This window comes from Coccinella septempunctata, chromosome 4 (genome assembly GCF_907165205.1).
Source record: "Coccinella septempunctata chromosome 4, icCocSept1.1, whole genome shotgun sequence".
NCBI classification, from domain to species: Eukaryota; Metazoa; Arthropoda; class Insecta; order Coleoptera; family Coccinellidae; genus Coccinella; species Coccinella septempunctata.
The window spans coordinates 26226818-26240334 of NC_058192.1; the positions used below are offsets into that span (position 1 = coordinate 26226818).

The following is a 13517-nucleotide window of genomic DNA, read 5'->3' on the forward strand; positions in this document are numbered from 1 at the left end:
ACTGAACATCAGGCTAGCTAGTTTTTTTTTCTAGTACTTTGATTGTCCACATCCACGTCTATATCAACAGAAAAGAGACAGGTATTGTCCTTCTCTTTCTATAAAATAACCAGTTTCATACTGTTATTGCTCGGTCCATTTCTCTATGTCTATGATGGCAATGCTTTTTTTGAATAATTTAGAGCAAAAAAGTCATGAAAATTTATGGAAATTCATCTCATTCTATGACCTCTACTATTGAAATATATTGAAGTATTTTATTTCCACCTCATTCAAGCAAAGAACTCCCTTCAAAACTTTCACCTATATCTAGTCTATAAGTATCAGAAACAGCCAAAATCAAACAATTTGGCCCCGTCTGTATAGGGTGATTAATTAGGGACCGCGACCAAAATTGATCAGATGACAATATCTTCGGAACGACATAAGATATGAGTTTGCGGTTTTGACAGTCAATAGGTTATGCTATTTATCTTTCTATCAGTAGGTTAGAGTTCAAGAATTGTAATTTCCAACAAAAAATCGAAAACAGAGTGAGGTGCTCATGCACCTATTTCTTTTTCAATTAGAAAATCAATTTTGAATTCTATATTTTGAATGTATAAGATTCATTTTCCCATAGTAGGAGTATTTTAATTCGAAGCCATATAATAATAAAAATGAATATTCATTTTATTTCAGTCTTGCATTTCAGTAAAACTTCGAAAATCTGTACCCAAAAAAATTAACTTAATATTCATTGCTAATCTGTAAGACGACAAACTAATATTTTTGGAAATAAAGGTACATACAGGGTGTCCCGTAAAGACCACGTCAAACGAAAACGGAAAGTAGATCAGAATGTGCTCCACCTGATGTGAAAAAATCTTTCATATGAAAGTCTCACATTTTTCGAGATATTTGATGTTTTATGAAAATGTTGAATTTTTTCACTTAAACTGCTTTCTCTCTTGCGGAAGCTACAATTAAATACTTTTCGAATCAGTTTTTTTTCCGTAAATTTTGTTGAATGATAACTTCAATTCGTGCAATGAAAAATACCACAAAATATTATACAGGGATTCTGAAAAAAAAAATTGAAATTCATGTTCTGAAAAAAGTATTTTTTTGTGCTGAATTCTATCTGACGTGGTATAAAAAAAAGACAATAGACCTTTTCTGCATATTACGTTGAAAAGTTGCCCATTTTGTGAGGATTCCGAAATGGTAAAATACAGGTGAAAACCTGCTTCACGAAAAAAGATATTTGAATGTTTATCGAAAATGGAACATTTCTATGAAAAACTGATTTTTTCACCTTTTCTATAAATACTTTCATTTTGCACTTCCTGCTGAAAATAATCAGTCAACAAATTAATAAAATCTTATTAAGATGCTAATTCACTGACTGAGTTTTTTTATTTCTTTTTCTTTGCCTAAAGAACTCTCGAACATCGATATGATGTGATGCGATTCAATGATTCACCAGACTTAAATCCTCTGGATTTTTTACTGGGGTTTTTTAAAAAAAGGAAATTTATTCGAATCCTACAAGAGATGAAGCACACCGCATTCGTATTTCAGCAGCCAAAATAGCGGGGAGAAGTTTGTATGGCTTGAAAAAGGCATTTCTCAATAGATGATGGGCATGTATTAGCGAAGGGGGAGGTCATTTTGAGCATTTGCTCTAATAAGAATCCTGAATTTTTATTATTGATATTTTTATAAAGTTTCTTCACAATAGATTTGTTGATGTTGAAGGTCCTGTGCGTTATTACATTATATCATTGCAATTAATGAATAATTTCATTTTATAAGTAATTTAAGGACTAACTGACATTTTTCAAGAGAATTATTCAATATGTTACAGCAGATTCTGCAAAATGAAAGAATTTGTGGAAAAGGTGACAAAATCAGTTTTTCACAGAAATGCTCCATTCTCGATAAATATTCAAATATCTTTTTTCGTGACGAAGGTTATCACCTGTATTTTACCTTTTCGGAATCCTCACAAAATGGGCAACTTTTCAACGTAATATGCAGAAAAGGTCTAGTGTCTTTTTTTTATACCACGTCAGATAGAATTCAGCACAAAAAAACACTTCCTTCAGAACATGAATTTTATTTTTTTTTTTTCAGAATCCCTGTATAATATTTTGTGGTATTTTTCATTGCATGAATTGAGGTAATCATTCAACCAAATTTACGGAAAAAAAACTGATTCGAAAAGTATTTAATTGAAGCTTCCGCAAGAGAGAAAGCATTTTAAGTGAAAAAATTCAACATTTTCATAAAACATCAAATATCTCGAAAACTGTGAGACTTTCATATGAACGATTTTTTCACATCAGGTAGAGCACATTCTGATCTACTTTCCGTTTTCGTTTGACGTGGTCTTTACGGGTCACCCTGTATATCAAACACTGGGAAAATAAAGAAACATGCAATATTTCCAAGAACCCTAATGAAAGAAATAGGTACAATCAAAAATTTCGAATATTTCTTCTCAAATGATCCGAAATTAGTCTTTTATGTGATACATTTCTAATTGAAAGTTGGTCGTTTCACCAATTGATTCTGCAGTGTGTACAATTAAGAACGAAGTGACTATATGAGTTCTTTGATTCTGATTCTTTGAGAAGGTATCTGGATACCTTTTTTTTCAATAAATCCAGAGTTAATAAAAATGCTATTATCTTTCATTTCGAATTGTGTGCTTAAAATAAGGATAGATCTTATGTTTAGTACAACGAATGGGGAATGGGGGTGAGTAAAGCTATTGAATCTAAGTTCTGCTAAATCGAAAAGAAATAAAAGATCCAAGATCGCAAAGAGTGGAATTTTCCATAAATCCCATTATTATTATTAGCAATGAAATCTCTAGTCTCCGCTCCATTATCGATGTGAGAAGTAATTGGATAATAATTCTAAATGATCTCTTGATATGAAAAAGAATTAAATCTTGATGATCACCACAGTGCTAATGATGTTGAGTATATAGAAACGTGAGATGGGAATAATCATTTAGTGTATGCGGCTACAACATCAGTGAGGTTTGAATTTCAAAGTATTCAAATATTTTCTTCCAGTTATAAACTAAATATATTCAAAGAACACTGGGAATTTTATGAAATATCCAATACAACCCTCCTTTGAATCTCACTACATGGAAACTTTATTTGTGAATGAAGATAATCTTAAAATTTTATTGTTCAGAAATCATTGGCTCCTACCTTTTGGTACAATTCCAGGATTTGACTTCTTCGTAATTTTCAGCGCCTTCTTAGGATCTGTGATCAATAAAGGGGAAAACGTTTGCGACTCCATTCTCACTTATTGAAAAAATCGTCCGGCGTAGAATAAAAACTTTTTCTGAATCGTATTAATGTTCACGAGCTTTTCGCAGATTTGTAACCCGCAGAGGACGACCTTCACTTATATAAACCTACACATATAATGCCAACAAGTTTCATGCCACTGAAAATGCTTTGTTGTTTAAACTGTAATGGAATTTAATTTTATATTACTGAACTGTTTGATCCTTCATCAAGACCAGAGTGGGGCAACTTGGTGGGAGTGTCAGATTCGCATCATCAAATGATTTTCGAGCATCTTCAAGACCACTCATCAGAAAAAAAGGATAATTGGATTTATAGGTACTACCCTTGTCTTTATGAAGAACTCAGCAGTCTTCTACATGGAACAACCAATAATTGGTATTTTATTTGTCGCGAATCAATCTATACCATGGAAATTGATGGAATGAAGAGCTTCAATCATATCGGCACATTTTTCAGTGGAATCTTGATATTTTTTTTCTTCTTTTTCGGAATTCATCTCCTATCATATTGAAATTTCCGCACAATCGTTTAAAAAAATTAAACGGGTTTTTTGCGATGATTTTTATTCATTTTTGAGGCAATAATGAATGAATAAAATGCAATGCATATTTCCAGGACAGTATTCCTCCTCCATTTCTCAGACCTCTGCTTATTGATATACTGTTCAAAATTTAATCATTCTAACATAGGATAGTTGCACTAAGTATGATGTTTCTTCTGATATCTGACACAATAGTTAACAGGTTACTTTATATATGCAGTTTTTCTGTTTTGAGGAGGAAATTTCAGAGAATAGAATTATTCCTTAATTATTCTATTTCAGAATTAGTAATTTTAAAATTCACTTTTTCAGAAGAGTATATTTTTAATAGGGATTCAAAAACACCATATCGATCGCACTTCTTCTGTCATTGCACTTTCATTTAAATCATTCAAAATGAAAGTCCATTCGGAATTCATTATTTTAGTGAATGTATCAGAATAGTTGGAAGCTTCAAGGCGAAAATGCCATATACATCCTCAAATTAGGTGGTCGCATGGTTCTTGTACAGAGGGGTTAAAATTCATCATCACAGCCGACCAAAGAAAAAAAATTGACCTATATGAGCTACTTTCTCAAAACAAAATTTTATTTGTCAAGACCTATGCTCTCTTTCAATCTGAAACACATTCTCAATGTATTCAGAAACTCATCGTTTACGTTTATTCCGATGACAAGAAATGATTTTAAGTGTTATATATTTTAGATGGAATTTTGAATTCTGAAGTGAGATGAAAGATCCGCATTCTATAGAAAGCCGATCTTTTACATTCCATCGATCTCAAGAATACAGAAACCGCATATTGTGGCAATCAAGCAATCAAAAGAGAACGCGGAAATGTGGGAAGTCAAAGTAGTACCAATTGCCCAGACATCGAAATCATAAAATGGCCTTCAAGATTAGGGCAGATAATAATAAACGGAATTATTCCAGAGATATAACATTCGTTGATAAAAAATCAACAAATGCTACGCTACGATCTAAATCGGACCTGCTTTCTATCTAGGAAGGTGAATTGAGTTGTACCTCCTTTCTTGCCAGATGGCGCTGTGGTAAATGCATACATAGTAGCGACTTCTGGCATCGAATAAGGTCTCTCTCTGACAGAAGGCGTTCTGACGTCCGCGTTCTGCGTTCTGTGTGATCAAAGGTTAGCTAATACCGAGATTCAATTCAAGAAATTCTGTAAAAAACTATCAAATTTTCAAGCGTGTCTTTGCTTTCTGTTCATTGGTTTCACCCAATATTTTCTTTTCCTTTTGGAGGTCTCCAGGTTCCATTTTAGAAATAATACCTCCTCCTCATCTGTAGATGAAGTATTCCAATACTTCTTTCAACCAACGAGCCAACAAACTGAAACGCTGATAATTGAACGCTGTATGTCTGCTATATCAGAACGCAATCAAAGAATGCAGAAATCAAAATGTCAAAACGCCCTCTGTCTGCGCGAGGCCATCACTTAGTTCGATTTTTGTCGAGGTAAGTGTTGTGTTACTCTTACGAAGTCAAATCAGGGCGAAATCATGATCAGTATCCATGATTATGTATTTGTATTTTTTTTTTCTTTCTTTAGGCAAAATTATAGAAAATTCTGTAAATTGAATGAAATTATGAAGAATATTGAAAAAGAAAAATATTTATTTATTTATTTTAATTCAATAAAGGATATGGACATGTCCTATAAAATCGTAATTCAGAATAATATGAAAAAAATGAAAACCTAATAGTTCAAAGTCACTCCAAACAAGAAAAAAAATGAAGACATCTAGACGCGGAATAAAATATCGTCGATTTGATCGCGAGAGAAAAACAGTTCTGAAAATTGAAATTTGAAGACGGCACCGCTTCGGACCAAAAATTCGATAAAAGAAATGAAAATGCGACAATTTTTAATTGATAGGTAGGGGAGAGTTCCTTTGAACTGGACAGCCCATGAACCGGACGCTACAGTTTTCTACTACACTCGATAGCAATTTAGCATCCCTTACGTAAATCCCATTTTCGCAACATCGATCGAGTTCTCTTGTAAAATGGCTGACCCTGTAGCTCGCGCCTTGTTGCGAAAATGGGATTTACGTAAAGGATGCCAAATCACCATCGAGTGTTTTAAAAAACTGTAGCGTCCGGTTCATGGGCCGTCCAATTCAAAGGAACTCTCCCCTATATATTTCAAAGGAAAGAGTTCAGACAGGTATTATAGATAAGCTTATTAATAATTCATCAATAAAAGTGACATCAGCAATGGAAACGTAAGATTCAATATTGAAAGTTTTTTATTTTTCGCAGATATCCCAACATGGAGGATTTTTAGAAATATTTATTAACAAAATTTATTTCATCAAAACTAGGTGAGATCCACAAGAATTACCTACGATTCTATATTCTGATTACGAATCAATGAATCATGTGAATAATTAACTGAGAAAGCTGGTGTAGTGGGATCGAAATATAACATATTGAAACTAGTTTATTCCATTTTAAAATTTATTGTAACAGCTGGTTGTGGTTGCAGTACCAACGAAAGGACATTTAGTCAACTTGAGTTAGTAAAAAATGTTATCATAATAACGATGTCTCATGAACATCTGAACAATTCGCGACTATTTCATTTCGAGAAAAAAAATTACAGCAACTCTTGATCTTGAATCGATAATGACTTTCTGGATTCTATTAAGAAAAAAGAAAAAAAAGAACGAAGAAACGAACAAAGATTTGGATAGCAAAATTTATAACAATCCTTACTTCTTGAACTTTTGTTCAGTTTATTCAATCAGATATTTATTATTACAGTTGTTTATAGAAATATTTGGAAGATGATTTTCATTTATAATTAATTAACACTTCAAAAAAGTGTATTACCTATCAAAATACACCTTTTCAATATACTTGCATTTTTTCATATACTGTAATTTTTTTTCAAAGGGGCCGCCAAAATTCGAATTTCCCCCTCTAAAAAGCACTTCGCTACGGCCCTGCTTTCTAATTTACATTTTTCAAGATATTTTCAACTGGAGGAAACATTTAGGATTTTCAACATATCTCAGAACGTGAACAGTGAACATTTTGGCAATATTTATAATATAAATAATGAACTGAATGACCTTCGGACATTTAATAAAAATCTGGAGCTCTCGAATTCATCACGATTTGTGATAACGGTCCCATTATGGAAAATATTTGAAAGACACGGACCTATTATTATTTCCTTAGCTCGAACTAACAGGTTGAGTCATAAGTGATTGAAGAATCGAATAAAGTATGAATGAATTTACAACAGCTACCTACCAGATATGCGAATTGAATTGTTTCAAGGATGAAGGATAATACTATTCGAATATAAATAATCAAGTATTTTTGTGATTTAGGTGTGGTTCTACCTATATATGTCGGAGAGATATTCTCAGAAAAAACGTGACATAAAGTCGAAAAGTTCCACCTGTATATCCAGTTGTGAACTTTATTGTAACATAAAATTCTCTTCGGCCTCAAACGAAGTTCTAGGATAGTACAACATTGGCAACATTCGTAAGAACAAGAAGTAAAAAATAGCTGAGCCATTACACGCTGCAGGATCATTTCATTTCAATGTTATTGTAAAATCTACTTTTCTTGGAAAAAAGTCTTGCAGGTTCCATAATTTGGGTGCGAGTGCAAAGTGCTCATTTTCACACTTACCGCAACTGGTTCGACGAGATCCCATATCAGAAATAACTTAGGTATCGTCACAATAAATACTCAGGGTATTTCTCAGATTTCTTATAATATTCTGGTTTCAGATATAAATCACCACGCTGGTAACAGCACAGGGTGAAAAGGGTACGTGCTAGACACAAAAAAAATGTGAATTATTTCTGTATTGTAGAAATTAATATTGACGAAAATAATTTTGATCACATTTCAAGGTTTCCTTTTTTTCTCAGAACCGCACCCATCTTGCAGAACGTCATGTAAACTTACTGCTTTTATTAATAAAAAATAACGGTTTCCATCCAAATAACATAGAAATTGTGAGAATCATAATCAAATTTTTTCTTCACTAAAGAGAGCGAAATTTCTGCGAAATTTAACGAACGAAGATTCATCTGTCCCCTCTCCAGGCTATTTCTTGGAAACCACTGTATGTCAGTCAGAAAAAAACGAATAGAAATGCGAAACTATAGGAGATACAGAGAAAATTGTTAACAAAAAGTTATCCTGTATATAAATAGACAGACAGAACATCGAATATTTCATTCGTAATATAAATTGTACTCAGAAGACAAATTCAAATATAGTTTTATCGGTCTCAGATTGTCTGTTTCGGATTGATTGATAATTTTCAGAAAATAAGTCCAACGTTTGATATGATTTGGGTAACTTACATCCATAATAGCTATAAAATTGCAGTTTGTGCGAACTAATTTTATGAATATCGAACTAGCTATAGCGCTAGCGGATTAAGGAGGGGCGAAGAAGGTTTGAATGAGCAGGACACGAACAGATATTCATAGAAACGAAATCAAATGGTGTTTCTATCTTCAGTAATTAAAACGATGGATATATAGGTTAAGTAAAGCGGCCATACACGTCTAAAAGTCTTCCTTGGAGATTCCTCTCTCCAAAAGTCCGGTGAAAATCGGTTGGGTCACGAAGGAGCCGTCACGTGACAATGTGTTTCCGGGTCGATTTTATGACTTGCCCAAATTTGCATTTCCATTCGCGATACATTCGTCAAAAAAACATGATTTGAAGAGTACTTTCATCAGAAGTAGCAGGCAAGATGATGGTTAGAGTCATTCGGGGTAACTGAGCGCAGTGGGTAAGTGTGCGCAGTGCGTATATCTCGACAAGGCAATGTATGAAAGAGGGGTTCATTTGGGTGAAGCAAGGGCGCAGAATCGCCATATTAGTTTTTCATAGGAGTGCGCCGTGCCACGTTTCTTTAACTTTTTATTTGCAATCAATCAAATTCACTAGTTTTCTTGTTAATTTTTAGCATCTCTGCAAATTCTGCCAGGTCCAAGTTCCGAGTCCCTCAGTGTTAAACAATATTTTATTCGATCATGGGCATATTAATCTAAATATATAATAAAAACTTTTAGGTTCTCTTAGCTGCTCAACTCTATAAGAACGTCAATTCAAATTTTGGCTTACTGGGGAAAGTGTGCGCGGGTAAGTGTGCGCATAGATTCATTATATGGGCATTAGTTCAGTGAGGAATAAATTATGACATTGTTGATTTTCTTGGTTAAGACTAGATCAATATTGTCCTATTTGTTCAGAAAAATATGAAGAGCCACCAACAGGGGAATGTATCAAGTGTTGTGTTCACCAAGAATTGTGGCACGAACAATAATGCACTGCTTGTAAAAAGGCGCTTCTGTATTGACAATAAACAGCATTTCTCTAATATTGTAACATTTTGATGACATTATTTTGTAATTTGTTTTGATTGTGTGGTTCACAAAGCACTGCGTTCACTTACCCCGTGAGGGTGCGCACACTTACCCACAATACGGGGCATGTGAACGCACTCCGACTTTCTCTATTAAATTCTTTTTTGCGGAAAAAAAACGTTTTTGTTTATTTGCTTTTTGATGTTTTTTTATAGATTAGAAAATTCTCTATCTTATGAATATGTTTTAATTTTCCTAGCTTCAACATTTGAAACAGGGTATGGCTTGAAAGGCAAAAGTGCGCACAGTTGCCCCGAATGACTCTACATTTATTTTCATATCAATTCATTTCAAGCCAGTCAGAAGCCCTCTTCAAATGGAAAATTTGTTTGGATTGAATTGAAAATTTTAAAATTGGTTTTACCTAGTGTCATACACCCAGTTGCAAAAAAGTCCCTTAAAATTTAATGACCCTTAATCTTCCATTATTCCCCTCAAACATGATACAGTTTTGAATTTTAATGAGTCCTTAAATCTTAATGGACGTTTCTGCAACTGGCCATTAGTGGGCTATCCTAGAAAGTTGCCCCTAAAATTATAAAATTATACTTATGACTATTCGCCTCTTTCAAGCCTGAGATGAATGGCTTTATTCACTACTTGTTGAAGAAAAATCGATATTTTTCGTTACCCCTTCATTACGTAGGGAAGAATTCCATACTTAAAACTTCTCGAGTATATACTCTAAGCAATAGTGAAATAACTATCAAAATCGGACATCTGGTTCCGAAGTTATGTTAAGACAAATTAAAAAAACAACGCACTAACCCAAAAACGAAATTTCACATTTATAATACCTTATTTCACATTGAAAAATAACATTAATCACAATAAAATATGACCTTTGTCAGTAATGTTACTCAAGATTAATGCAGTTTGTTACTAGTGAAAGAATTTTTAAAATCGGTTGGGTAGTTCTAGAAATTACTTCCTACAAAGTTACAAATTCAAAAACTCACGAATATACAAACTTTACCTCTTTATAATATTGAGTATAGATTATAATATATGTTATTGTCGTGTTTGAGATTTACTTTCATTTTGTGAGGTGTTTTTAAGATTTTTTTGTATTATTGATTGATTCCCTTCGTTTTTTTCCCACATAAAGTGTAGGGACCCTAAATTCATTTGCGTTTAGGTCGTTTAGGAAGATAAACGGAATGATTTGCATCCAATTCATAATTCTCAATTGCGATTTTTTCAATTATAAAGGGATGAATAAGTTTCGGTTTAATTCTGAAAATCGAATTAGGTACTGTTGAAACCACGTTCCTTGAAACCGCCGTGAATCTTGAAGCATAAAATAACAGTATGCTGAATTCTGTGTATGGCGGATGTCTATACGACATTAATTTTGTGTTTTTCAAGCGGTATGGAAAAAGCGAATTCATTAGATTGTGTGCAATCAACTATTGAGAACACTAATACTAAACGTCTTCTTTACCAGAGTGTCCGTTGATGTGAATTTAATCATTCCGACCCTAGAGAGTATGAAAACCATCGCATTAAAAGAGAATGTAGGCGCTCATATGTTTTTGCATCGATAAAACTGGATAAACATATTCAGAATGAGTCAAGCTGAAGTCGGTCTCTTGTAGCCAATTACGTATTTTAGGTTTTATTTTTCAGTAAATGCTCTGGGGAAGTATACGTACCTATCTAAACTACTTAAATTTTGAAAAAAAAAATGAAATTTTCAAAAGGTATTCGAAAAGTGCGTCTCATATCAAAGTTATATTTTCTAAATAGAACACACTGTAATTTCTTGCTTTTTTGAATTCTTTGATATAAAATAAGCGGACTTTGATGAATTTTTCCCTACCTAACTCTCTGTTTGTGAGATATTCAACTTCTCCTTAAAATTTAACGTTGTCAAAGGTATTCAATATCATTGGAATTAGCAACGGTAGTAGTACGAAATTTTGACCGGCCACTCAAATCCCTTTCAGCTAGTTACAGTGGCCTGAGTAGACGTCGGACCCTCAATTGTATATAGTGTGTTTTATATTATCAGGAACACTTATCGCATATTTGAACTCTAATAACTTTGTTATTTCAAATAGAACGCCCATCCCATCCCATTGTTCAATGCTTCCCTTAGGCTTGGCGTGTTTCCGCATTTATGGAAGAAAACTTTCATTGTCCCTATTTTCAAATCTGGCAACAAGAACGACGTGTCTAATTACAGGGGAATATGCTTTCCATCTGCTATTCCAAAAGTTTTTGACAAACTCGTCTGCTCTCGTTTGACCTGGCACTGTAATAATTTAATCATCGGGGAACAACATGGCTTTTGCAGAGGAAAGTCGACTTCGACCAATCTGTTAGTGTTTCTTGATAAAGTGAGTTCATCAATGGAAAATCTGTGTCGTGTAGATGCAGTATACACCGATTTTTGCAAGGCCTTCGACAGGGTCAATCATAGCATTCTGCTGATGAAGTTACGTAAGATGGGATTCGATGGTCCCCTGTTGAATTGGCTAGAGAGTTTTTTGCGAGGACGCTCCTTCTCTGTGCGTTACCGTGGTTGCTATTCAGAATCAAGTGGCGTTCCCTCGGGTGTTCCTCAAGGCTCCCACTTGGGTCCACTTCTTTTTATTTTGTTCATTAACGATGTATCCTCTGTTTTTCTTTATAGTTTTTTTCTCTTGTTTGCCGATGACCTGAAGATATTCAAATCTATTTCTTGTTTCGAAGATGTTTTGCGTTTGCGAGCAGATTTGCTTAGATTTTCTGATTGGTGCGAGCTCAATAGACTGGAACTGAACTTGTCAAAATGTAATGTGATCACTTTTTCTCGAGGGAGCGAGCCTTCTTTTAGCTATTCTCTTTGTGGTGTCACCCTCCAAAGGGTTCACGTGGTCAAGGATCTGGGTGTAGTGCTTGATTCGCGCTTAATCTTCGATGAACATGTTACCTATGCCAAGAAAAGTGCGTTGAAGTTGTTAGGGTTTGTTCAGAGGAATAGTAGAGAGTTCTCCATTGAGATATTCAAATATCTTTATTGCTCTCTCGTTAGGACCATCCTTGAGTATGCCTCGGTTGTATGGAGCCCTTTATATAGTACTCGCATCCGAATGGTCGAAGGTGTTCAAAATAGATTTCTCCGTCTGGTGGCTTATAGGTTGAGAATTCCAAGCGTCTCCGTTAACTATGAGTTTGTCAGAACTAGTTTAAGTCTGCGATCTCTCAGCGACAGAAGGACACTTCTCGATCTTGTGTTCCTTTACAGGCTCTTGAATGGCTATATAAATTGCCCTGAACTGCTGAGCCTGATCAGTTTCAATGCACCTTCGAGGACGTCTCGTGTAGTCTTGTATTTTTATCCTGATCCTGTCCGTACCAACTACCGCAAGCATTTTTATATTAATAGATGTTTAACACGCTGTAACAGTATGTCACCTACTCTTCAGTTTTTTGGTTTATCATTATCGTTGTTTAAGGTGTTAGTTTTGAGTTTGTTGTAGAGTTTAAATTTTATTGTATGCAGTTTGTTTTATTTTTCTTTATATTATTATGTATCAAATGGGTTGTACCGTTCATAAATTATGCGAAGCATAATAAATAAATAAATAAATAAATAAATATTTTTCCATGACAAGATTCATTGTTTCATTTTCTTTCGAACCATATAATATTTACCTACACATACCTGAATGTGGAGGTTCAGGAGTTATCGAAGACTTGTCTGTATTAAAAGATCAAAATTCAAGGAAAAATTAAGAATGACTTTTCATTTTACTTATCAAACCTGAGAACACAAGAGCAAGACGCATTCAACACAAACTTACGAAAAAATATTACCCTTTTTGACAGGAGCCTATTTGGAACAACAATTGCACAGAAATAAACGTATTACTCAAGACATTAGACTACTAATTCAAAAAATACATCGGATTTCGAAAAGGCTTCCGTAACTTCTGAAGCAACACATTTAGGTATAGGAAAATATTGTATTCGAAAGGAAACGAAAAGGTTAATCTTGTCACGTAAAAATATAGAGCGTTCCATTTGAAATAACAAAGTTATTGGAATTCAAATATGAGGTAAGTGGTAAGTGTTCCTGATAATATAAAACACACTGCATAGTATTGATCGTTTACTCAAGCCACAGTAACTAGCTGAAAGAAATTGTAGTGACTGGTCAAAATTTCGTACACCTGCAGTGGCTATTTCCTATGATATTTAATACATTTAGAGATACATTAGCAATGTTTGCT

The 13517-nt window shown here is 33.9% G+C and overlaps 1 protein-coding gene across 6 annotated transcripts in view; it reads right to left on the reverse strand.

Moving 5' to 3' along the window:
• The window catches only part of LOC123311105 (aquaporin AQPAn.G-like), a 130288-nt gene that overhangs the window by 34342 nt on the left and 82429 nt on the right, over positions 1 to 13517 (reverse strand). The window contains exon 1 of one of the 6 annotated variants that reach the window (XM_044894885.1): positions 3213 to 3489. The exons of the other annotated variants lie outside the window; for them this stretch is intronic. Within the exon in view, the coding sequence (XP_044750820.1) occupies positions 3213 to 3306 (94 nt within the window). The 5' untranslated portion in view covers positions 3307 to 3489. Of the gene's footprint in view, positions 1 to 3212; positions 3490 to 13517 lie in introns of those variants that run through there. 6 annotated transcript variants of the gene reach the window in all.